Raw genomic sequence first — 22,762 nt, 5'->3', positions numbered from 1 at the left:
AAACTTGCGGAAACAAGCCAGCAGAAAATAAAAAGCACTATTAGAAATATGCACCTGCTCCTGGCGTGAATTGTGGGTAGCGGGCTGTGGGAAAGTGAGGCGGCAGAGGCAGGAGACACGGCGCTCCCTACGATCGGTGCCCAGATGGGAATCGCTCATGGTTATGAACAACGACCGGTGGACGGCAGCATCGTCGACCAAAAAAAAGGACTATTACGAATCTGCACGCGTGTTCTGCTCTGAAAGCTATCCATCGGCTTCCGTACGGTAATGAACGCTAAAGACGAATTTTGCCGAGCGTTACATAATCGATGCAAGCTTCTCGTCCCATCTGTTCTGAGCACCCAATCGCAGTCGGTCGCCATTCGCTCGCCCCAAAAAACAAAACCGCGTCGACGCCGCCCATCCGCTCGCCCGCCCCGTGCCCGCCCCGTGCCCGCCCCCCCCACGCCCGCTCGCTCCACTCGCCCATGCCTGCCCGATCACCCACGACCGCCCCCCGCTTGCCTGCCTCGCTCGCCCACGCCCGCAACCGCTCGCCCGCAACTCGCTCTCCCGCACCCGCCGCGCCGACGCCGTCACCCCCCCACCTGCGAGAGGCCCAGCACGTAGTGTCCGAAGACGCGCTGCCCGATGTTGTGCTTCAGCAGCTGCTCCTTCACCTGGCGCGCCAGCTCCGTCGTGTCCACGTCCTGCTCGTCCAGTTCTCCCGCGAGCCCCGCGCTGCCGCCGCCGCCGCTGCTGCTGCTGGCGCCCGACGCGCACTCGGCCTGCCCCGCCGCGACGCCGTTGCGCAGGAGCCCCGGTGACATCACCGCGGGCGGCGGCAGCGGGGGCGGCGGCGGCGACGAGCCGCTCCGTGCCGAGCCGGGCCTGGCGACGCCCGGGGAGAGCACGGCCGGCGGGGACGCGCTCGGCGGCCCGTACAGGCCCGGCTGGTGGTAGAGCAGGCTAGACGTGGCCACCGTGGCTGCGGGCGATGAGCCGATGCCGCCGCCGCCGCCGCCGCTCGTGCCGCCGCCGCCGCCCGGTGCTCCCGAGCTGGCCTCCTGCGCGGCCTTGGCGGCGTACATGGAATGCAGGAGCTGCACGGGGAAGAACGTCCCGAGCGATCGAACCGCCGCCGCCGCCGCGACTGCTGAACTGGCAGCCGACGAACCGCCGATGCCGCCGCCGCCGCCGGCGGAAATCGGCAGCTGCTGCGCCGAGCCGGGGAAGAGGGACGGCACGAGGTCGGGGCTCAGGCCCAGGCCGAGGCCCAGGCCGGCGGCGAGGCCCAGCGCGGCCGCGGGCTGCGGGTAGAGCGGCGTCTCGGCCTCGCCGCTCGCGTGGCCGGGCTGCGGCGTCACGCAGCTCGACAGTTCCGAGGGGCAGCGGCTCCCGACAGAGCCGTTCTCTTCCCGGCCGAACGAACCTGGCGGCGGGCGCGAGGGAAGGGCAAGGCAGGGAGGGGGCGAGGCCGGGGGAGAGGAAGGTAGGCCAGGCAATGCCGGGATAGAGCAGAGAGAGCAAAGATAAGTCGATTAAAATGCACACCGACACATTACTGTCCCCGCTTTAGGCTTCGGCTTTCAATTGTAACGTGTTTTCACTTTTTCATCGCGCACCTTTTTCCATCCCCTCTTTAAAGCCTACGTTCGGTCAACGAAGCCGATATTTATATTATCAGCTCTGCTGGAATTCCTCACAAATGTGCTTTGGCAGCCCGCAGAGACCTCCAGAATTCCAACGGAGCCGGCTCGCACCGCCGCGGATTAGTTAACGGAACGATCACCGTGGCAGTCGACCGCCGGCTAAAGAGCCGCGTTTCAGGCACACATTCCTCGGCCAGCCACGCCTCCCTCCCTCCCCCCCCGAGGGTCAAGGGTCAAGGGTTACCTCGGGTGTCGCCGTCGAGGATGTGCGAAGGCTCGCTCGCCATCACCGGGGCGCGCACCTTCTGTATCCGGAAGAGGTCGTCAAGGGGTCGGCTCACGACCTGCACGACAGGCGAGAGGAGCGTAAAACAGGGCAGGCACATGGAGGGGCAGACGAACGGTCATACCAAAGGGGCATTGGACAGCCCAGGGTCGTCCATGGTGGGTGGGTGGAGGGCCCAGGGCAAATCACGCCATGCGGGCCTCCCCCCCCCCCTACCGCCCCCAATGTTTTAAAATCAAACCGGAAGTATTACATCCGACACAGTGACGTCGAAGCGCGGGGGGGGCCCCCAAAGCGCGGGGCCCTGAGCGGTGGCCCCCCCCATTCGCCGTACCCCCAGGGACGGGCTCTGTGGACAGGACCCATCTCTCACAGGGGGCGGTCGGTTGGTAGGTCTTCGAGTCAGATGCATAAATTCTGCATTCCTGCAGTGGCGGGCTGAGAGATAACTTAACCGTGGCTTCTACGCCCGTGAGGCAGGATGAAAGTCACGAAGGAACCCTTCATTACTCGAGCCCACCAACTGGGATTCTTTTGTACCGAGTAACCCGGCTCCTCATGGGCGTCGGTCGGCGGAGAAACGGTTCGGGAGAAAAAAGTGGTTTACCCCTGGAACAAAAATAACCCATACATTTCTTAAGATTACAAACGTCCTCCCGATGCGACGATTAAATGTCAAGGCACAGCGCTGTGCTCGCCCAACAAGTCCACAACGCCTGAGTAGTTATTGTCATTAACAATTGTTTTAAATTGATATTCATAAATGTGTTTGAAAATAAAAACTAGCTACCTTTATTTAATGTTAAATGTGCTTTCTTAGAGGTAGCAACATCATGAACACCAATGCTTGAATGAGTAACGTCATGTTCTGCAGCAGCATCACCACCATTAGCAGGACAACCCTTGTCAATCACAACATATCCATTTTTAGAAGCACTATCATCACTGTTATCGTCACATCATCAGCAGCATCCCCATTATCATCAGCAGCATTATTATCGTTACATCATCAGCAACAGCAGCAGCATTATCACCATCGTCATCATCACGCAATGAACAGAGCAGCATCATCATCGTAATCAGCGGCAGCGATGCGAGGAAGTGATCGTGGGCCCTCACCCGTGATACCGTGATCCCCGACGTCGCCAGCCCATCGGTCTCCATCGCACTGAGAAACACAACAACAACGAAGACAATGATCCCCCGTGTAGCCTACGCACTCTGTTGAGGAAAGTACTGTGAGTGAGCATCTCCGAAGGTTGGTACAGCACTCAATCGGGGTGAGTTGGCCGGCACCACGCCCAGCCAGCTTTGTCTCTTCAACACTGATGTTTAAACACCAGGTAATCATTTTAAGGCTGAGTCGACCTAGGAGAGGCTTGGGACGGGTTCAGGTAATGGATACTGTTGTACCGAGATCAGAAATATAAACTCAGGTGGTTGGGTTTGTAGCGCTAACGACAGGCACACAAATAATAGACAAAGATCCCCCGTGTAGCCTTAACAGACTGTTGGGGATAAGTGCTGTTAGCGAGCACCTATGAAGGTCTCCACGGCACACGAGGGGGTGAGTGGCCAGCACCATGTCCCGCTGCCTTTCTCTCCCCTAAGTGGCGATGTTTACGCACCAGGTACTCATTCGAGGCCAAGTCTACCAGTGGTTGTTATAATGTCGGCACTAGGGGGGCGCACTTTCCAACACTCTCTGCTACAGAGAAACGTTAGCGTGCCTGGGAGTAAAAATTATATCATTCATTGTCCGGGCTGGAATTCATCGAAATAAAGTGAAAGACTAAACTTAATGCGTTGGTTTTTTTTGTGCGGTAATTAGTGACCATACTCCAAGGACCCGGTTTAATCACAGGTGGCCGAAACCTGGATCTGAACCCAGGATCTGAACGGTATCGGCTCGGTGGTCTAATCGCTTGAGGCACGTGGCCACAACAGCAAGAACCACCGCCATTCGCCACGAAGTGGCGGTGACGTCACCACGGCACTTGTGCCAAGCTATGTGCACTTTAAGTGTCGAACGCCAACTGGCAGGAGGTCCCGGGACAGACCCAGCAGGTGCCACGGGTCGACTGACTTGAGACGACTGGCCGATGCGCCACCTGTGCCCCCTACTGTGCCGACTTGCTGTGTTTTAGCAGCCCGGCGGCTCCGCTCGTTGTTGTGAGCGTCGCTCCTTTCCATTGTTGCTGGAGGGCCACTGCCTCCAACTGCCACATCCAAATGTGTCACCGTCGCCCAATGTCGATGCTGCGTTTATTTCCATGCTCATTTCTCTCGTCTCATCAACAACAAAACAAATGTTTAGTTCAAGTTGAAAGCGGTCCAACATTTTTGCTGGCTTAAACAAACGCTTCTGAAAAGCATTGGCCTAGATAGCCTCACAGGCTCTGGGACTAGAATGTTATTTGATATTCATGCAGTAAAACAGACCCTTGTCTGTTTAATTAACTCACTTATTATTACACATGGTGACACCGTGGATATTTTGAATGAACTGAACGCAAAACACGAACGACCCTTACTTGATTTCAGACTTTATTTCACAGTTTGTCCGGCCTTGGAGCTTTTCCTCCAGTTTCTGCGGAGACAAAGACGGACGCACGGGCGAGTTGGGCGAGCGGTCCGTCGCGGCGAGTAACGTCACGGCGCGTGCAAGCGGGCAGGGTGTGCTCCTCCGCTCAGTATCGAGGGGTCGCGAGCAAACGCGAGCACTGCGCAATTAAAGTAAGTTGAAAAAAAAAGATCTTATATCGCAGATATGGCCGCGCACTGCGGGCTGTCCGTCACAAACCCGAAGAATCCTCGTTCGCAGTGGGGGGGAAAAGAGATAAAATTCTGTGATGTCATTAAGAGCCGCAACGTCCCTCGCGATGCGACTGCTGCGCGATTCCGCGTGCCCTTCAACGTGTCGCCCCGGAAATTTTTTACGTCTTCATTGTCATCGACGAACCCGTGTTGGGGTGGCGCGGCAGCAGCGTAGGGCTTGGGCAGGTGCCGCAAAATAACAGCTGCTCGCTTTCTGGGGGCTGCGCGTTCTTTCAAAACCAAGCGGCGGCCAAGAAAAATTTTCATATTCGGCAATAAAAAAAAAGTCATAAAAATAATGACAGAGGAAAGTGTGGCGCGGGGAAAGCATTTGATAATTACGCGTACGATTTTATCTGCGCCACTGCACCCATTTATTATAAATAAACCACAGAGAGGCTGTAGGTGTGGGGACTACAAACGTGTTTTTGCACGGGGACTCATTAGAGGGCATCTGATTGGCGCGACTCTGACCTTTATTACTGCCAGGCACTAATTAACACGCGCGTGGGACTCTTAATTGTGGTTTCTCTCTCCCACTGCACTGTCACACTTGTCCAAACACAACTACACACGCACACTCGCGCACACACACGCACAGGCGCGGAGGCAAAGCGTCCGTGGAGGCGAGAGATCGGCCTCACCGAAGCCGCAAGGTCGACAATTTCACAGCGGCATAATTTCACGGTGTATCCGTCCCCGCAATCAAATATAGGCCGAGGAGGCACTGTTGCTGCCCGTGAGCTCGTACGTTGTTTTTGAACGCGTCTGGACCAGGATTTTAACTGCCTTGACAAAAAAAAAATCAGCGCACCAGGGAGACATAAACCACTGCTCATAAACCGCTAAAATAGCTCCCGGAGACTCGCAATCCGATCTCACGGGCTGCGGCGGCTCGTGCAGGGGGCGACGCTTGAAATAAGGGCCGCTGTGTCACGCAGTCTCAGCTTCGGGGCTCGGAACACCCGGCTGCACTTGCGGCGTTGTCTCTCCTGCCCCCGTGAAGCGCCGCGTGTTTGAGACCCCTCAAACCGTACACGTTGAGGAAAAGGAGGCGGGGGGGGGGGGGCAACAAGAAGCGACTGGGATGCTTTGCACGGCACGCGCCGCAGCCGTTCCGTCCACGAGGCGCGCGCCTTCGAAACGAGCAATGAACTGTCGCAAGCCACCGAGCTGGCGAACGCGACGCCAGGTTTATGGCAACACGCAGGCAACGGTGACGCTGAACAACATTTTGTTTTACTTTACCAGGTAAGGCCCACTGAGCTATACTGTATAGCTCTTTATCAGAAGCGACCTGGCCACGAACGAAGTGGCCTATCGTGTGGAAAATGTATGCCAGCAGAAAAAAAGACTCTAAACGCGTGACGTTAATGCTAAATGTCGAGGGAAAATCCAGAGGACCCGGCGAAAAATCTACGCGACCACAGGGAGAGAGACACGCAAACTCTAAATATACAGGAGGTGTCGGGATCGAACCCACGACCTCCTGTGTATTAGGCGAGGTAGTTAACATCTCCTAGCCACTGTGATGATGATCAGAGAGAGAGACACGCAAACTCCAAATATACAGCAGCAGGTGTCAGGGTCGGGATCGAACCCACGACCTCCTGTGTATCAGGCGAGGTAGTTAACATCTCCTAGCCACCGTGATGATGATGAGAGAGAGAGAGACACGCAAACTTCAAATATACAGCAGGCGTCAGGGTCAGGATCGAACCTCCTGTATACCAGGCGAGGTAGTTAACATCTCGCCACCATGAGACCGGAGAGCGGGGTGGGGGGGGGGGGGAGCCGGGCGGCACGGAAGCGAGCGCGGGGACCGCACCTGGATGCGACGGTTCCTCTCCTGCAGCTGCGCCTCCATCTGCAGGATCTGAGCGGTCGAGGTCTCGCGCAGCTTGACGAGCGCCGCCTGAAGGCGCCGGATCTCGCCCATGAGCCACGAGATCTCGCCTTCCTTCTTCAGCACCTCCATCTCCAGGTTCCGCGAGGTCTGCCGGTACAAGCGCGGCGGCGCCACGCCCGCAGCACGCCAGTGAGACCAAGCGAAGGGAAAGCGTTCGAGAATTCTAAAATGACAACGATGAGATTGCTTCACGCAACCTCGCCCAATCAAAGAAACGCGTCGACTGTTGTTTGTGACGTCACGAGGGCTGATAATTGTTTTTTTTTACCCTTCTATCTGGCAACAAAACTGACACCTTTTTTACAAGGAGTCATGTTTGCATAGACCACAATACCTGCAGCCATACTGCAAACAAAAAACATAACTCTGATAATATATGCACTGTCCTTGAAGTTGATTGGTCCACACCCGAGACAGCTTTCCTTAGAGCCTAGTCTCACATGGTGTTGGACCAGATGACGCCAAAAGGCGCACAACTCAAAGACAGTTCAGTTTTGTTGCCAGATAGAAGGGTAAAAAACCAATTATCATATTTTTTACTGGCAAATGAGGTTCCAATGGTGTAAATGCCACGAGGGCTGTTTGGTTTAGGCTGCTTGGCGTTTTACGCCTTTGGGCCTGCGCTCAACGACCTTGATAAATGATAAAAAAACGATGACACCTGTAAGGTCCGCAGATATTTGTTCACGAACCCACCTGACGTACTGCTCGGGAGTTTCATACATCTATACGTGGCCCCCACCAACCCATGCCTACACAGCGGCGGGTGTCACAGGCACGCGTGCCACCAGCCCCGGGCGGAAACACACTGCCAGATGCCTGGCAGTGGTGACAAACACAATAAGCAAAAACACCTCTTCCCAAGTTGACAAACGTCATCTCAAGTTTAAATGAAAAATAAACAAAACTCAACAAATCAACCAATTACGCTGCAATTAAAGAAGGAAAAAAAATGTATAAAGTAACTTTATAAACATACCTGTCAACCCACATGGTTTACCACGTATTCTTGTACAGAGAAATTGAGTTTTTAGGTCCATACGGTATACGGCCGTTTCAATATGGTGAGTATACTAGTGGTGAGTGTAGTGGTGAGTGTAGTAGTGGTGAAGATTGTCTATTTAAGTTTCTCCCTTGTGATGGGATTTTGTAGGATGAACGTTGAGATTTATAAGGGCACGGGGTGACCAATAAGGTCTGAATTGTTCTGTAATAAGGTAGGCACTGGTAAGGGGTTGACGGGTATGTATATATATAATAGGCAACGTTTTGGGAAATGGACCCCCTACTCTGAAAAAGTTTTTTCTCTTTCTCAAGTGCCACTGCTTGTGACGTGCGTCTGTCCCTTGCCGCATTCGCTCCACAACAGGCCGCAGAAAACAAATGGCAAGGCCAGCTGCACGGCGTCTCGAGAGCCTAGAAACCGGCTCTGCAGAGAGCCAGACAAAACCAGGAACTTGCCAAATTATTTGACTCGCCGGTGGAAGCACTTCCGACCAAAATACGAACCGTGCTCTGTAAACCGCAAAATTTTCACAATCGAAGGGATAAATCCCCATTACATTAAAAACACACTCCCACGTTCGCCGAAGAGGAAGCGACGTTTGCGAGGAAAAGAAAACTGCTTTGAAGCCGAGGGTGGGGGGGGGGGATGTGGCTTCTTCCGAGGCCACTCGCGCACACGCAGGTATATAATAAAAGCACGTGCATTAAAAAAAATGAGCCAAAAAAAAAGAGCCAATGAGCAGCACTTTTGACAAAGCGAGAGCCGCCGCTATCACTTGCGTTTCAAACTCCAGTTAGCTCATTCCGGCTCCGCGAGCATCCGGTTTCACGTAAATGCGGACGAACACCAGCTGACTTTGGCCAGGGCTGGATCACCAACGTCACCAGGATCAAAAACCGTCCACGGCTGAGAAGGAAGGAAGGTGACTGGCAGCTGGCGAAGAGAATTCCCCCGGTGGGGAAGTCCAATGCCGACGAGCAGTGAGCTCTCTTTTCTTCCGCTCGGCCGACCCTGTCCATCAGGCCCCTCTGGACGTAGAGATACCTCCCCTGAGTGGACGACGACCAGGCTGACGGGGCGGCCACAGCCTCGTGGCTGTAATCAGATCGAGCTGTAATCAGATCGAGCTGTAATCAGCCGTGCCGGTCGAGGCTCGGAAGGAGATTTTTGCTACCCGGCACCTTTCCGTCAGAAACCCATCACCACGGCGCCCCGAATTTCGATTTCTGTTCAATCGAGTCTCTACTGGAATCGATTCGACAAATGTCAGAAAAAAGGACTCAAATTACTTATACACTATTAACCGTTTGCTTTAAGTAAAAAAAACTATTATTGGTTAATTCACCAGCTTTAAATATACTGGATATTTGATTGTTTGAATAAAAATATTTCAGTGAGTTTTTAAGTATAACATTCGACCGACTATATTTGCGAGGTCTGTCCGTAAATTTTCTCCCGCATATCGGCCATGAATTTCACCAGGTAAGGCTATTTTCCAGAAGCGACCTGGCTATCACAAATGATAGCTCAACGAAGTGGCTTATCATGTTAATAGCAGCCAAAGACACGTGATGTCGATTCTAAATATGGAGGGGGAAAACCGGAGGACCCGGAGAAAAATCCACGCGACCAAGTGGAGAGTGAGACATGCAAACTCCAAAGACAGCAGCAGGCGTCAGGGTCGGGATCGAACCCACGACCTCCTGCATAGTTAACATCTCTTAGGCAACGCGGCGCCTGTATTGCCTGACCCATCTCCGGTGGCACACGAGACAACTTCTCGACAGCGCCATCACCTCCCAGGGGGGCCGTCCACCCGGCGTCTGAACGGCAGTTGGCACACCGTCACGGCGGCCCCATTTTCTTAGCGGCGCCGGCGTCGACGACAGCGGTGGCGGCGGCGGAGTCGGCCCCGTGCCCGGGCCGTAGGCGTCGCGGCCCGACATTCAGCGGGACGCGTTTAATTCCAGCGCCGTAATTTTTCAGAGCTCTTTGAGCAGTGCCCCCCCCCCCCCGTAACGTAAAACGAGGGGCCGCGGTCCTGCCAATTATCAGCAGATACTCCTCCGCCGTAATGTTACCCATCAATTCCTGTCGACGCGCGTGGCACGAGATCGCCGACCTGGTAATGGAGAAAAATGACGTCTCCAACGCCAACTATTAATCTCCATTAGGTTCAACAACTCTCCGCATAAACCTGACAGACCCATGAATTACTAATATTTAATTACGGCAGTGGGACATGGCACGGGGCATTATTAACGCTGCTCCTATGCACACCACCATCGGCTCTGAAACTTTTATAAGTATTGAGCATAAGTGTGTACACGTCCAACGTGCGAGCTGGCGTGGGGGTGGGGAGGGGTAAAGGAGGCGAAGGCCGGAGCCACGGTGCTCGGATTTTGTAATGCGGCTCACTGGAGGGTTAATGAAGCTCAAACGAGAAGAGCAGCAGAACCTTGAGCGTCAAGCCTACAAAACAGGGCCTCTAATTACGTCCCGTGGCCTCCACCGCGAATCCATCGGACCGAGCCCCCCGGCATCTCGCAGGGGGGGGGGGGGGGGCGGGAGCGAGCATCCAAGCCACCATTTTAATTCGTACGGGTTTGCGTTTTTGTTGTCTTAAGTTATTAATGAATGAACGCACTCTTTTTTTTCCCTCTCCCTCTTCTAATTGCGCGCACTTTTACGTAAAGTGTTTACAGCGTTACCCGAGGCCAAAAAACCGCCAACAACGGTCGAATTACGCGAGCGCTTCAACCCACCAAAACTTCTGACGCACGGAAAGCTGAAGCGATAAACAGCGTGCGGCTCTGAAGTGTTACAAACCCCATGCCGCCCCCCTCGCGAAAACACTGTCGTTTATTTACCCAAACGCTTAATGGGAAATTAATTAAGTTTGCACAAAAAAGCTGCCTGTGCGAAAGGGGCGAAAAAATTAAGGGGGGAAACAAAAGGGCCGTTCTACGCGCCGCTTTAAAAGATTACGGCGCGTTCGTGAGGAAGTCGCGAGCCATACTCCCCCCCCCGCGCCGATGTGGTAATTGCGTCAATTGCCGCGCAATTAGGGCGGTGCAACAAAAAAAACCTCGACGAAACAATCACGCGGAAGTGGGTGGGTGGGTGGCGGCGCTGCCGCCGCTCAGTGACAAATCGCCCACGGAATCCCAAGAATGCTCTCCATCACCGAGGGCCCCCACCCCTCCCTCGCTCGCTCCGCAGTTGGGGGGCTGCCGCACGCCGTCGGCGCGCCACTCATTTGCCCTGTGTCGGGGTCAGCTCCGTCGGTGGGTTTCGCGCGGGAGCGTGGCTTTTCTCCTGCGCGCTCGTGAAATGGAGGTGTATTAAAATGTGTTTTAGTTGCTCGTCAAAATGCACTCGTTGATTCCCAACAACGTCCGTGTTGTACTTCGGCAATTGTGTTCAACTGCCGTACCGCGGCGTCACGACCAACTCTTCTCTTCTCTTTCTTCTTCCCTGCCGCTGCTCTACTTTGGAATTCTCTCCAACGGTTCTCTTTTCCCAAGCCTCGTTCAATAAAAGAAACGTACAAATTATTTGTTTTATCTATTACAACTTCAGTCACGGTGTTCGTTTGCTGACCCCTTGGCGTTTTGGGCTTTTGGGCCTGCGGTCAACAAGAGTGATTTTCATGACCGTAAATTAATTGACAGGTGATTATTCAAAGGTCCTCCCTCATGACAGAACTTGTTTCTAAAAAAATAGTTATTGTTACAGAATGCGGGGGCGGCATCACCACTGGAAAACCACCGCCGATTTCCAAAAACGCTGCCACAGCCTCATAACCCGTACTGATTTATGCCAACTCCGGAGAGATAATTACCATCGATGAATAATAACCGTTACGCCAACGACGATGATGATTACGACAATGACAAGAATTGTGAAGAATACGTGTCGAACCTTACTCCCGCTCAGCGTAGTTTCAAAGGGAAATTAAAAAAGAAAAATCAATTGGCTGTGAGCACATCCCTTGCAATTGTTTACACAATAACCCGAGGCCCGGGGTCCTGGGGCACGGCGCTGGGTATGAATGAGAATCACAGCAGAGATGAAGCCTTAATGGGATTTCACGGCGCATTTGGCGCGGACACTCAGCCAACCGTCATCTACATCCGCTACATCACCGTGGACCCCGACCTTTGCACCGATAAAAAAAAAACCACAACGCCGCTCAAGACGTAACCCAACCTAATAATTTACCGCCCGCTCCTGAGCGACTTTTAATAATTGAACGACAACAAACAAACACAACGAAGGAGACAAAAAAAAAAGGTTTGCCTGCACAATTAAATTGGATATGGGGGCTAAAGAGGAATTGGCAGCCGTGAACGCGGAGGGTTGTCTATGGTCTGGTCTCCGGCTCGGACAGCGCAGATCCGCAATTACCTGCTGACACCACTTGCGGCGGGGTGGGCTTCTCGAGAGCCCCTCTGCAGGATATTTGGCCTACCGCCCCCCCCCCCCGCTTCCATACTGGTCAGGCGTCCTGGAAGAGGTGGAGGTATCCGCACTTTTACCCCACCGCACGGGGACATTTCGCCTTTGTCTCAACTGATCATTTCAGATTCAATGCCCAGGTCTCACCGGCACTACTTTGACTCTCTAAATAGCCGCTTGCGCAAATCTGACGCTGCAGTCCCAAACGGCCATTTTTTGCCATGACACAGCATGTCGCGAAACGCAACGCTTTCGCGGACGATCTTTCTCCATACTTCGTTACGATCGAAGGTGGCACATGCCAATGCCCAAACGTGCTTGTTGCCCAACTCGCCCCGTGGCTTTGCGCGACGAGGGTCCGAGAGGGCCTAGGCCATGGATTGTGAGCCAAACTGCGCCGGCATCCCGAACCAGACACAAGTCATCTCTCGCTTTGCTCGCTCCTTGTCAATCCACTCGCCGCAACTGCCGGTCAAGTTCAGGTCGGTGGAGGTAAGGCTTGGAGAAATCACTCGCTGCTAAAGGCTTGCCGTGGAACGAGGCTTGAACTCACATGGGCCAGGTTCACAAGGCGGAATCGGAATATTGATTTATTGCTGGAGGAATCCGATGAGCTGTAAAGTTATTTTTCGCAGATGTCCAGTAAGGGGCACGGGGTCAGAACGCCACAACAACAATAATACAAAAACAACAATAGGTAGTGCAAAGTACAGGAAAGGTAAGCAAATCACAAATAGAGTACAAATATAACTAATGTATTTTTATTTTACCAGGTAAGGCACACTGAGCTATTGGCTTCTTTTATTAGGAGCGACCTGGTCACAAATGACAGCGCAACAAAGTGGCGCGTCACGTGGAAATTTATGGCCGCCAAATAATCATCAGAACAATAATCTAATCGCGCGTTTCTAAGTCTGGCAATGCCGCTAACCGCCGCGCGACCACTTCACTTCACCCGTTTGTCATGAAGCATCAGACAACGGCACAATTCACTCTGGGGCGGCCCTACTCTCCGTTTTAGCTTCGCGAGCGGCGTCATTAACAAGACGCGGGGGTTTTTATTTTATTTTTCCCTTCCTTTGACATCGTCGTATCTCGCTTGCTCGCGCTCTCTCTCTCCCACTTTGTTTTTGCGTCTTGTTTTGGACGCCATAAAGAAAATGAAAGCGAATAAAGCAACTCATTCGTTTAATGTAACCTCATTTGCGCGGGCTCCAATCAACGTAATGATAACCGCGCAAATAAAGAGGGCGACGCGCGCTAGGATTAGGCTCTCTCAATCGACGGGACGAACGCAATCGTCAGATTAATTACGTTACGCTATGGATTAATTGTGTCCGCCCCGCCCCCCTCCGCCCCCCTCCCCCAGCACTTCCCCCTCATTCTCTCCGCGTCTAATCGTACTGGAGCGGGCCGATATCGACGAACGTGGCGCAAGCGAAACCAAACCAGGGCAACCGTCAGAAGAGGTCAGAGGTCAACAAAAACAATCGTTTGGTTTTGTGAGAATTCTTGAGCAGAACTCGGGAGATTACGACTGACGCCCTCTCGATCGGCGGATTCACACTGCTCGCACTTTAACGACTCATTAACGACTCATTAACTACTTGGCTCCAAATGTAGCCAACTATCTCCATCCGTGAATGGGCTCCGTGACATTTATCTAACGTTGACCATATTTTCTGGTTGACTTTTTTTTTCACTTAAGACCTCATCGTCGTCATCGTCACCGTAAGGAGAGGCTGCCCCTGAACGCTGCGGTGAAGGTCTGCACGGAAGACGCATCACTAACAAAACATCAGTTGTCATCTATCTGCTGCTGGACAAAAGCCTCGCCCCAACAAAACCACCACCACCTCTCACGGTCCTACGATGCAACAATCCACCGAGCATCCCGCAACACGAGCTGATCTCGTCGCTGCGTCCCCTCGCCAGACGTCCGTCTCAGGCGAGCTCTCTCCTTTTGGCTGCTACCCCTTGCTCAGTCTCAACTACCGAGCACTGTCCCTTCTAGCGAAGTGTTCTCCGTAAGCGCGCTTTGGCATTTCTTAACATAAAAAGCTCTCGCAAGCCAAAATCACACTAAATCGTTCAAAAACGACGGCGCGATGATTAATGCCGATAACTCCAAAAACACAGAAATGGTCACAAGGCTCCAGTGAGCCTCCGTGTCTCACCGGGGGTGGTTGAGTCGGTAATGGCCCTAAGTTGGAAATCTTTACCTACCGCAGTAATAGTCATAATTGCGCAAAACCGTTTTTTTTAAGGAAAGTAATTTTTTTAATTGCTCCCCCTCCCCGCCTTCCATATTCTGTACCCACCCCCACCACCACCCACACCCTCCCCCCCCACCACCACCACCCCCCACCACCACCACCCCCACCACCACCGCCAGCACAGCCCCTGCCGCTCGCTTCCCCTCCCGCCACGGCCTGTTTTTGTACGCCGGCTAATTGTACATATGTTGAGCTGATACGGCTCCCAGCACGAAGAGAGCAACGAACTTGACTGTTTAATGATCAGCCAGGGGACCCTTCTCAGGCGCGTCCCGACGGGGCCCACGTCTACTTAACAACTGCGCACGCACGCAGGGAATATCTCTATCTTTATCCCACGCCCCCCGCTTCCACCATTGTGCTCGCCCCCTCTCCGCATTAAATTATATATATTTTTTTACACTTTTCTCACCGACACCTTCCATTGCAGCAAAATTTCAAAGCGGACGCTCTGGGCAGAAATATGTAAATGTGAGAGCGCCAGTGGCGGCGGCGGCGGCGGTTGCGGCCGCAGGGGCGGTGGGCGCGCCTACCCGCGTTGGCTCGAATTACAGCCCGTTACCGTTTACGGCAGCCGTGAACGTCGGCCTTTGTGTTTTTTTTCTTCCCCGAAATGATTTTTCTAACCCTCCCTCGCTGCTGTTGGCCGCGTGCCCCGTTTACCAGAAAATCAATACGAGCGCCGGATTTTACGTTCAAAATTTGATAGAAGGCCGAGGAAGTCGCAGAGCACTTATTTAAGTTCCGCTAAAAAAACGGTTGTTCGGCTCTGCGCACGCGCCCGCGCGCTCTTTCCACCCCCCCCCCACCCCAACGGCCGCTCGCTTTCTCCGCGGCGCGAGCGCGCGAAACCGAAGGGTGTGGGGGGGGGGAGGCTCTGAGGTTCTGGCGTGCCGGGCGGCGACCTCGCGACGAAGCGTGCGGCGGCGGCCTTCGTCGGAAGGAAATTCAAGTGGAGGATAAAAGCGGCAGAATAAAAAAACCGCAGGACCGGAGGAAGCTGTTCAGTGGTGGCATCTGCGCGATCAATTGCCCCTGCAGGGCACTAACCGTGACACTCCCACAGTGACGGCCGCCAAAGCCTTGTCGTGCACAAGCCAGACGGCCATCACCTCTCGACCTGTGTGAAAGCGATGGCTTTTATTTTACCCAGCAGAAGCTTCTGTGAGTCTCAAGTCTCTCTTTTTTTCCCGCCACGAGGCTCCTGCTACGTCGAGACGTTTGGCCAAATTCCACCGATAGGTATTTGGCTTTGTGTGGGAGGAAACTAGGGAAAGCCGAACGGTACCCACGCACATAAGACGAAAAGACATTCAAAGCTCTGCACAGATTGATTCAAGTACTCAGCCAAGTCTACAACTTGTGATATTTCCAGGCAGTCTCAAATCCCAAGTATTTAACCAAGCTGAGCCCTGTGCCCATCTTCCGAGTTTTGGCAAAATCGGGCGGATTCAGGGTGATTTTCATAATTAAGGTTTTTGGGTTAGATCGGGTAAGTATAAATGTGTCGTAACCCTCCACCATCCGACACAGCCAGTAAAGTTTGTTACGTAAACAACGCGCCAATTAGCTACTACTTCAGCCCACCGGTGTGTTGGAGAGTAAATCCACAACATTTACTGGATTTATTTGATCTAACCCAAAAACCATTATTATCAGTAACATTGGTCACAAAAGCCTGCGTGTTAAACGGGGTGATTTTGTTGTCGGCAAAATACGGATGCCATTCAAAGCTAGTATATGTCTTGAGACATATACTCCCTTTCGTGACGAGTGGATTGATAAAAACATGTGCACGTGGGAAAGTGACCAGGCCACGTTACTGACCCTCACCACCCTTTCACGTGTGCTGCTCAGACTTTTAATAGACGCTCACTAACAACACTAGCCTTGGCCGTCCACGGGGGAGCCTTGTTTTGTCCACATAACATCGCACACTAATAAAAACGGAACATTCCCGACCCGGAGAAAATGAACGTGAACGTGTAACGACGCAAACGTCACGGCTCTTCCGCTGGTCGCACAGCGACGATATCCTACGAGAGGGAAGCCTCCGGAAAGAATGTTTTTTTATTAAAAGAGAAAACCTGTTGCTCTGAGGCCCCGGGGCTCCCAACGTTGATGTTTTTCACCAGCCACGTGGGTCAAAGGGGCCTCGTGAGGTCAGAGCGCTGAGCTGGCACCGCTGAGATCCTGAAGTTACAATTTGGGTTTCTGCTGCCCATGATTTTCATTTGTTCAGAACTGATTTTTGTCTTTCGTTTGTTGTTGTCCTTGCCCCGCACCTCCGATTGGCTTGGTTGGCTACGTACGGCGCGGAAGAAGTTCAACGTAGGTACGTATGTTAAAGCGAGTCCTCAAGCTTGGTGGAATTTATGGTCTCAGCCCCGGTCACCATTGACAGTACAAACACAAAAAACTCCACTGTTATAAAATTTTATTCAGCGCGAATTTTGGCTAAATTCCAGCTCTGAGCATTTGAAAAAAACACATCAGTTTGAATGTCACGTGACAAACGTTGCTGCCTGTAACGAGGCCAATTGGAAATTGCTGCCTTCTACGGTTCTACGAGCAGAGGTCACTCTCAGGGTTCACGGAAGTAGTTCTATGATATCCACTTCTGGTGATGTTCTACGACTGTCCGATTGCACGCACGATACGATAATAAATCCCACTGCCTGAAACCAACAATATCGTGGCCTTATAAGGTAGCAGAGTAACACTGTACTTGCCAAGCCTCGTACTTATTTAAACCATTTCACCGCACACCAGTTGCCTGGGTGTGCAAGCGTGGTACAAAGATCGCTGATGTAGCTCTACTGGATTTGTTTTTCTCCGGATAATCAAGAAGTGAAAAAAACAACAACAAAAAACGTCACTCAATGAAGATTCGTCCAAACTTACAGCAACTTAAACCAAACTAAATAATGTTTATTTTCTTGGTTCTTTCGGTAAAGTCACGTAGAAGAGAAGTAATAAAAAAATAAAAATAAAACATAATAAAATAAAATAATTCTCACGACGTTTCGGCTACAACGCAAGCAGCCGTCTTCAGGTGAAGAATGAGACACTGTCAAGCTAGGAGCTTATATATAAGCTGAGTTGGAGGTGGAAGAAGAAGAGAGCCTTAACAAAAGAATGTGCATATCAAGAGGAATTTAGCATATTCATGGGAAATGCGTAGGAGGTGGGCGGGGGGGTTTCAAAGTCTTCTTCCACCTCCAACTCAGCTTATATATAAGCTCCTAGCTTGACAGTGTCTCATTCTTCAGCTGAAGACGGCTGCTTGCGTTGTAGCCGAAACGTCGTGAGAATTATTTTATTTTGTTTTATTTTTATTATTTTATTACTTCCCTTCTACGTGACTTTACCGAAAGAACCAAGAAGATGAATCCCTGCAGTCACGAAAGCTTTAAATCGAAATGTAATGTTTATTTTACTAGCAAAAAATCCACAGAACTATATGGCTCTTTTTCCTAAGTGACCTGGCCAATAAGTGGCTTATCATGTGTAAATTTATAGCAGAAGCCAAATACTCTAAACGCCCGTTGATTCTTAAATGTGGAGGGAAAAACCGGAGGACCTGGAGAAAAATCCACGCGACCACGTAGAGAGAGAGACAAGCAAACTCCAAACATACGGGCATCATTAGGGTCGGGATCAAACCCACGACCTCCTGCATAGCAGACGAGGTAGTCAACATCTCGACACCGTGGCGGCGAGCCCAGCGCCTTGCTGCTCCACACCGCCCCTCACTCACCGAGGGGGCAGGCACAGCCGGCTGCCCTCCCGGGCAGGAAGGCTCTTCGGGCATTGCTCCCTCCTCCTCTTCCTCCTCCTCTTCCTCCTCCTCCAGTTCTTCCGTCCCCCTGCCCTCCTCCATCCGCTCGGCGTCCTCCTGCTGTGAACGAGATTGCGTTGGCGAGATGCGCCGGCCTGTGTGGAGGCGCGCGTACACATGCACACTGACACGTGCGCACGTGTGCGCGCGCGTGTGTAAAAGGGAGCGCGCTGCACTACGAACCCGGCAACCCGGGTTCGACTCCCGCTCACAGCCAACACCAGTGACGATTAATTATCTGAACCGGTCCTGGGCCTCCCTGAGGTCGACTCAGCCTCAAATGAGTACCCGGTGCGGAGTATAAACATCGCCACTGGGGAGACAAATGCGGCTGAGCGTGTTGCTGGCCAGCCACCCCCTCGTGTGAAGTGCCGGCCTTCATAGGTGCTCGCTAACAGCACTTGCCCCAACAGTCTGTTAAGGCTATACGGGGGATCTTTGTCTTTTGTATGTGTATGTGTCCGTGCGTGCAAAATGTACGCGCCGGACCGCATCAGTGCCAAGAAGAACAATCCCTTTATTTATCCAGGAAAGCCTCACCGAGTCTCCAGACTCTTCTTAGGAGGGTCCTTCAGTGGCCTGTTCAGCCAATTCCATTCACAAGTGTTTGGCTTGTGAGAGAAAACCAGAGGCCCCGGAGAGAACTGACGCATATGCCCGATGTGATAACGCTCGAAGCTCCACACAGATGGATTATAGAATCCATTGCTGTGCTGCCTTCTCCTGACCACCTCGTGAGTCTAGCTTACATTACCTACTGTTCCCAGGCGGTCTCCCATCCGAGTGCTAACCAGGCCCAAACATACTTAGCCTCCGAGATCGCAACAAGATCGGGCGGTTTGGGGTGCGAGAATGGGAGGGGGGGGATTAGAAGGGAGAGAGGTTTGGGAGGGTTGGGAGGGTGGGTTGGGAGGGAGCGAGAGAGGGAACGAGGGAGGGAACGATGGAGGGAACGAGGGAGGGAGCGAGGGAGGGAGGGGGGGAGGGAGGGAGGGGGGAGGGGGGGAGGGAGGGAGGGGGGAGGGGGGGAGGGTCCAGAGCCCGCGGAGGAATTAGGAATTACGCGTCGTTATGCAGCCGGGCAAGGAACGACAAGGCCCCTTTAACGAGGGCTCGGCATCCTCTTAACGAGATGCAAATCCGGGCTAATTGCGCGCCCCTTGGCAAAATTACGCCGCCATTAAGCGCAACACAATCAAACCTCTTTACGGTAACCGCTTTACTTTTTTTTTACCAAGACAATGACAAATCAAAACAGATTTTTTTTTTTCTTTTTGCTCGCTTACGTGGGAGCGGTGAGCTCATCTCAATTATCAATCGCTGAATGTCACACTCCTGCCATTGACACGTCCCTCTCGCAGCGGCGCCTTGTGGGGTGGAGCGGGCGAGCGGGAGGCGAGGGTGTGAGGTGTGTTCGTTAGTTACCACGGCAACGGTCGCGTACCTGCCGCGAGTCGTCTGTCTCCGCGCAGTCGGGCTGCTCGGCGCTGTTCCCACTGCACGCGCGCGTGAACAAAGACAAGCAGCACCCGTATAGCCTCATCAGACTGTTGGGGCGAGCGCGAGGGCATATGAAGGCTGGCACAGCGGGTGAATGGGTGGTGTGGCCAGCAACGCGCCCAGCCCACTGCTGATGCTTACACACCGTACCAGTTACTCATTTAAGGCTGAATCGACCTAGGAGAAGGCCCAGAACCAGCTCAGACCTGTACACACAAACACGTGCACGCGCCAACACGTGTACGTACATGCGCACACACAAACACTTGCACGCGCCAACATGTGCACACACACACAAATGCACGCACGCAATATGTACACGCAAGCAAGAATGCAGGCATGCACCATTAACAAAAAAATATTCCTGTGCACTTTGATTGTGCGTCTATTTTCGTTGATTTCTTTTTGACTCGTGAATTCGTTAGTTTTTTTTTTCTTTACCGCAAGCAGCCTCTAGAAACCAAGCAAAGGATTTTTCCACTGACTCCCGCATCTCCCTACGGGCAGAAGAGCTTTCACACCACGCTGAGCAATGTCCCCTACGCGACACCATCGGCCTCCGCTGGAAATCCGTTCAGGGGTCTGTCGTATTTGCTCCACCTCTGGAATTCACTCTGCACGTTCGTTGCAGACGGAGAAGTAAAAAGCGGTTGCTTCTCTCCGTGGCCGTCTGGGCCAACATGCTCCCCCGTTGCACGAGCTGAACCAAATTCGACACGAAAACTAACATTTCTTACTGCTGCTGTTTTTTTTTTTAGCCGTCATCGCTGGCGTGAGATGAGACAGCCCCTAATCGCTGAACACGAGGAACCCGGTCCTGGTTTAACCTCAAGAGGGCAGTCCAAGATTCGGGCTCATATTCTCGACGGAGTCGGCGCGGTGAGCCCGACACGGGCACCGTTGGTGTGAGCGTCACCAGCCCCCTGCGAGCCGCTCTTCATCGCAAGACGAGCCGCGGCGGAAGCCACCGGGTTTCGCACCTCTCTCCCCGCAGCTGGCCGGGTGTGGTCAAGGCTCGGTGCTGCATTCGGAAAGGGACGGCCGGCGAGATTTGAACGGCCGATTTGCCGAGGCAGCGTCGCTCGTCGGTGGGCGGTGGTGAGGAGGGGGGGCATCTCCCAGCCAGCGCGACGACCAACGACGCGACCTAACTTAACGTGGCCGCACTAATACGTCCCCACCAACAACTTCATGATCCCCCGCGCGCCCCCCCCCCCCCCCCCCCCCCGGCTACCTTCATCTACTCCACCGGTTCCCCCCCGGACACCCGGAACGAAACGGTTCGTTCCGGCCCATAATCCGCGACACATGCTTGTCGCTGTCAGGGTGGCCGTGGGCCATGCAGGTGTGCGCCGAGATTTTTGAGATCGTTTCAAATTTCACGCGGCGGAGCCAGGGGGGGGTGAAGCGGGGCGGCAGGAGCGGAGAAATTTTAGCGGTGTACGGGCAACGCCATTCCTGCCCACCATCTAAGCATCCCACCCCACGATGCGCACATCTGCACCCCCACCTCCCCTCCTCGCTCCTCTCCTCCTTCTCCTCTTCCCATTGTCCCCCCACCTCCGCAACAACCCACACCCCCCCCTCTCCCCAGATGTCATCAACATCGCGGAGAGATAGGCACGAGAGCGAGCGAGCGCGCAGTGCGCTTCAGCGAGCAGAGGGGGGCCTCGAGGCTTTAGGCGCAGGCCACCATTAAGCAGAGGCCACGCAAGCGAAAATAACAGTTACTAAACAAAACGGCGTCTTGAAGAAATGCATTACGATGGCGAGGTCTGCCCTGCCACTCATTTACGGAGCCCGCCTGTGTGCGGGGATGGGTGTGGGTGGGTGGGTGGGGGCCCGAAAAAACACAACAAAAAAACCACAACAACGGCCTGCAACCAACCCAAACGCAGTGCAGCAGCCGGGACGCGGGTTCCCCAGTGGCTGCGGTGTCGCATGAGCGATGATATTTTATTTTCTTACCTGACGCCTGCAAAAAAAAAACAAAGAGCAACGGGCGCCCGAGCCCTTTACGACACGATTCTAGAAGCGCTGCTGGCGGCCGCGGTGGCGGCGCCGGCGTCGTATTAACCCACAACGCTCGCCGCCCACCCGCCCGCCCGTCAATCCGTACGGAAGTCCGTCCGCCTGTCTACCTGTCTATCTGTCCGCCCGGTTGTGCGGCAAGTTTGTCACTTCGACCGTACACATACCTGGGAAAAATGCGGCATGGAACGCCTTGAAATTTGTAGCATAAATTGCACATTGCCACGGGTGCCAATGTGCAATTTACGGCAACGTATACAGTCCTGTATTCAGGCTTATTCATTCTATAGTCCCGTACAGAACTGTAGCATTATTATTATTATTAAACGAGCAAGTTTTATGCTATAAATTAATGATCTTCAGCGATTAATCATACATTCATTGCAGTATTGTGTTCATCATCTTTGCTGCTGCTGTGGCTGCTATCATTAGTTTTCATCGCCTTAATGATCAATAATTAGAAAAATGACAGCGGAATAATAATGCCATTACTATTAATGTACTGTTATTATTGTGGCTAATACTCTTATCACACTGTTACCATCATCACCATTAATATCGCCGTCTATTATTCCAGTAATAACTATTATAATTACCATTACGGCAATTAACTATGTCATCATCGTTATTATTGTTACCGTATACATTATTATATCCTACTCGTTATTGTCTAAGCGTTGTCATCGCTCCAAGAGTTGCGTCTACCCATCGTCGTGTTGCTCTACGCCTGTGTTCCCGCGCGTCGTATTTCTGTTGTCATTGCAGTTTGACGCGTAGGCTTTCGCGACCAGTATTATCCACAATATTGGTAATGTTATCCATGATGTGGAGCTTTCGTGACTGCAGGAATTACTCTTTGGTTCTTTCGGTAAAGTCACTTAAAAAAATATAAATTAAATAATAGCATACGACGTTTCGATTGCAACACAAACAATCATCATCAGGTACAAATGAAAGAGAAAACAAACCTAGTAAACTTAGAAATATAATGCAATACAACA

At 52.8% G+C, this 22,762-nt stretch overlaps 1 protein-coding gene across 9 annotated transcripts in view; it reads right to left on the bottom strand.

The window, feature by feature from the left end:
* LOC144933057 (homeobox protein cut-like 1) overlaps positions 1-22,762 on the bottom strand; it is a 198,265-nt gene that overhangs the window by 37,761 nt on the left and 137,742 nt on the right. For 8 of the 9 annotated variants that reach the window (XM_078857540.1, XM_078857546.1, XM_078857547.1 and 5 more), the window contains 7 exons: positions 19,675-19,726; positions 18,150-18,290; positions 6,566-6,733; positions 4,455-4,510; positions 3,040-3,088; positions 1,879-1,978; positions 591-1,414 (listed from right to left, as the gene is read on the bottom strand). In XM_078857540.1, coding sequence (XP_078713666.1) covers positions 591-1,414; positions 1,879-1,978; positions 3,040-3,088; positions 4,455-4,510; positions 6,566-6,733; positions 18,150-18,290; positions 19,675-19,726 — 1,390 coding nt within the window. The remainder of the gene's footprint in view (positions 1-590; positions 1,415-1,878; positions 1,979-3,039; positions 3,089-4,454; positions 4,511-6,565; positions 6,734-18,149; positions 18,291-19,674; positions 19,727-22,762) is intronic. The other variant, XM_078857548.1, reaches the window with a different exon arrangement.

The sequence above is a fragment of the Lampetra fluviatilis genome, chromosome 6, assembly GCF_964198595.1.
Source record: "Lampetra fluviatilis chromosome 6, kcLamFluv1.1, whole genome shotgun sequence".
NCBI classification, from domain to species: domain Eukaryota; kingdom Metazoa; phylum Chordata; class Hyperoartia; order Petromyzontiformes; family Petromyzontidae; genus Lampetra; species Lampetra fluviatilis.
Note: the sequence above shows the minus strand (reverse complement) of the source record. Positions and strands in the feature narration are given on the sequence as shown.